Here is a 3,145-nt window from a genome sequence, read left to right as displayed (position 1 = left end):
CGACATGCGTTGTATTATACACGTTTAAATTATTATTACTGTTTAGCAAGAAGTAGTATAATTGGTCACACTCCTGTAGTTTATTTGAATTTAAACTTGTCGTTCTGAATCGTTGAAACAGGCGTGCCAGCATTCTTGCATTGGGATCATCTTGTTCAATTTTTTCGTGAAAGTTAGTTCGTGTGCGTGATAAGCACTGGTGCTATATTTTCGCATGAAACTTTTGTTTACAGATTGGAAAGAGTATGCAAATTTTACTTTCACAAGCTAATTATTCCGAACTGGCAAGCAGTGATGGAATTGAGCGTGACTGTATCATGATTTATTCGTTCTTTTCTGAACATCTATTCATGCGACCGGATTGTTTGGCCGACCTGAGCAAGCATTACCGTACAAATGAGAAACTTTCCAAAAATGAATCAGCTAACTTTATTCATGGTAATTTTTATTTTGAATATTATTTGTGAATAAAATATGAATTATTTCGTTTTTTCACAGCAATTCGAGAAATGCAAATTCCCGCATTAGTTCAAAATATTCTTCTCAGCGAATTTGACTTGCTCATTCACAAATCGTCAGTCGATAAATATGAAATGATTTTTAACTGTTAGCTGTTTTCTTATAATTGTTGTTTTTAAGATCTATGAAATTTTGGTTTGACATTTACCGTGAATTGTCAAAACAGTATTTCCCATACGGTTGGGAAAAGGGCGATTATTTGCCTTGCAACAGTTCAATAGTGGTCGACGAACAGATTGCCTCTTCTTATTATAGGCAGTTGATATCAGATGTGAGATAAATTTTAATATATTAGGGATATTTTATGTTCTTCTCCTCATTTTTCATTTGAATTATTAGATCATTGCGTGCGATTTGATCAGCGATATTGATGAAAACACTCAGCTAAACAGTGCAGAGTTTGTGAACTTTTGTAAAAAGTAAAGATTTCATTTTTTTATATGTGATTTTTAAAAAATACATAATTTAATTTCAGATTCAAAAATTGTTATTTATTGGCAGATGGGTCGATGAAACAATTGGAAATGTATCGTTCATTTGCTAAACGTGAATCCCCTTCTGTGAATGCATTCTTGAATTTGCGACGTCTTGTGAAATAAACTGTCCATAATTAGGAATGCATGCGTGTGAAAAAAAAAGAATTAAAATTGATTAATGGCTGTTATTTAATTTTAGATGATGGTTTTTATCCAATAATATTTTCATTGACTTGTTTAATTATTTTATTTTGTTAATATTATTGTCGTTCGATAAGAATGGAAGATGAGGTGAAACGTTTGCTGCTCGACCCTGTTCGAGTGCTTCGGCAAGATCCGAACACGAAAATGATAGCCATCCATGCTAAACAGCGTTCATCATCCGCCGACGATGCAGACACACAGTTGGCCGATGCGGTGGTCGTTTTTGAAAAGAAACCTTTTTCTGAAGATCAACTTTTTAAGCTGTTGAAAATGACACGATCAAATTGACAAAAAATTTGATGAACAACGATATTTACAGTATCCACCTGGCGGTTGCCGAACAACCGGACGACGATTTAAATGGTAATTTTGCTTGTTTATTTTCAAGTAATATTTTTATTTGTTTTTAATATGCAGTGTTAAAATTTATCTTATTATTAGATTTGTTGTAAAAGTTTCATTTCTTCTGTTGACATAGGGTTGTTTAATTGTAATTCAAAATTGTCAAGTTTGAAAAATTGAAATAAAAGAATTTGAATGGGATAAAATGAGATTTTTCAAATTGTGTCGCAGAATGTTTTTTTTGAATGTTACAGTTTCTTAAAGATAATCAAGAGCGAAAGTTTATTTTTTTAGTGTTTTCATGTTTTTCATTTAAAAAAAACCGCACGCGGGAAAATATCAATCTTTCGATCGAGTAACAGACACAGTTAAGTTATGAAAAAACAAGCTCGTCTGCTATTTTTTATATTTGGTTTCTTCATTGGTTCAGTAATAATTTTCAGATCACTAAGCCTGTGCGCGCGTGCGCGAGGTAAATAGTGAAAAGTTTTAACTTAACTGAAATAGATTGTGGATTGTATGTTAATAATATTTCGAGAAATATATTCATAAAATATTTCTTTTTTATTGTTTTAAGCTTTACAGTTGACACTGATACAGCCAGCTAGTGAACAGCATATCCAGAAATGGAGCGAAGAAGAGCGTTGCATGGTTTCAGAAACGGCGGACGATTATCGCAGTATCACTTTGCAGTATATCGAGAAGCACAAACTGAGCTTGCAAGTAAGTCGGACATAATTTTAACGTTTAATAACTAAAAAAAATTTCTTTTCCCTGGCCATTCGTTCAGTGGGTTCAGAACGTACTCGACGGTACGGCTGAAAGTGAACGGATCGTATACAATGATCCAGATCCAGAGGTTGGTTTCGTTCTGGCGCCAAGTCTGCGCTGGGATGGAAAGGACGTGAACCAGCTCTATCTGACGGCCATTTGTCGTCGTCAGAATCTGAAATCGTTGCGAGACTTACGCGCCGAACATTTGCCCATGCTGCAGAACATCTTTACCAAGAGTACAGTTAAGACGATGTTCATCCATTATTCACTTTGAGAAAAAAGAATTAATCATTTCCACAAATATTAAAATACCCGTTTTCACACTTCACATTTTTCATCTAGGTCACTATACAAGAACGTTACGGTGTACCAGTGAATCGCTTGTGCATCTTTTTCCATTATCAACCGACTTATTATCATTTGCATATTCATTTTACTCACCTGCGTGAAGCAACCGCCGGCACGTCGGTCGGCAGAGCTCATCTGTACGCAGATGTGGTCGACAACCTGCGATCAGACAGTGACTATTACGCCAAGCGTACAATGCACTTTTCACTGCGAAACAACGATCCACTTTTGCATCAATTGTTGGGTGAAGGAAAGCAGACAACGACAAAGCAAGACGAATAGCAAACAAACAAACAAACAACAACGGAATATTTCTGAAGAGAGAAAAATGAAATTAATTCACTACACACCTACTCAATATCATTCTAATCCACACTTTTTCTACTACTGATGCTAATCAATAATGATTCTGTTTTGCCTTTTTTACCCGAACACAGAGAATAACAACGATACATTTAGTGGTAATTATTTCACTTAATATT

The 3,145-nt window shown here is 34.8% G+C and overlaps 1 protein-coding gene across 1 annotated transcript; it reads left to right on the top strand.

Annotated features, from left to right (window-relative positions):
• Nucleotides 1–245: 245 nt before the first annotated feature.
• Nucleotides 246–2,945, top strand: Tsp_13171 (scavenger mRNA-decapping enzyme DcpS). Its single transcript, XM_003366164.1, has 8 exons — nucleotides 246–438; nucleotides 499–574; nucleotides 640–790; nucleotides 859–938; nucleotides 1,519–1,562; nucleotides 2,119–2,264; nucleotides 2,332–2,400; nucleotides 2,658–2,945. The coding sequence occupies exons 1-8, from the start codon at nucleotides 246–248 to the stop codon at nucleotides 2,943–2,945; spliced, it is 1,047 nt and encodes a 348-aa protein (XP_003366212.1).
• Nucleotides 2,946–3,145: the final 200 nt, after the last annotated feature.

The sequence above is a fragment of the Trichinella spiralis genome, assembly GCF_000181795.1.
Source record: "Trichinella spiralis strain ISS 195 chromosome Unknown Scfld6450, whole genome shotgun sequence".
Classification (NCBI taxonomy): domain Eukaryota; kingdom Metazoa; phylum Nematoda; class Enoplea; order Trichinellida; family Trichinellidae; genus Trichinella; species Trichinella spiralis.
Note: the sequence above shows the minus strand (reverse complement) of the source record. Positions and strands in the feature narration are given on the sequence as shown.

Excerpts from the sequence above, each read along its gene's own strand:
- Tsp_13171 (XM_003366164.1), top strand. The coding sequence starts at position 246 with ATGCAAATTTTACTTTCACAAGCTAATTATTCCGAACTGGCAAGCAGT. Across the intron at positions 439-498 it reads ATCAGCTAACTTTATTCATG|CAATTCGAGAAATGCAAATT; the intron begins GTAATTTTTATT and ends GTTTTTTCACAG. Across the intron at positions 2,265-2,331 it reads AGCACAAACTGAGCTTGCAA|TGGGTTCAGAACGTACTCGA; the intron begins GTAAGTCGGACA and ends CCATTCGTTCAG.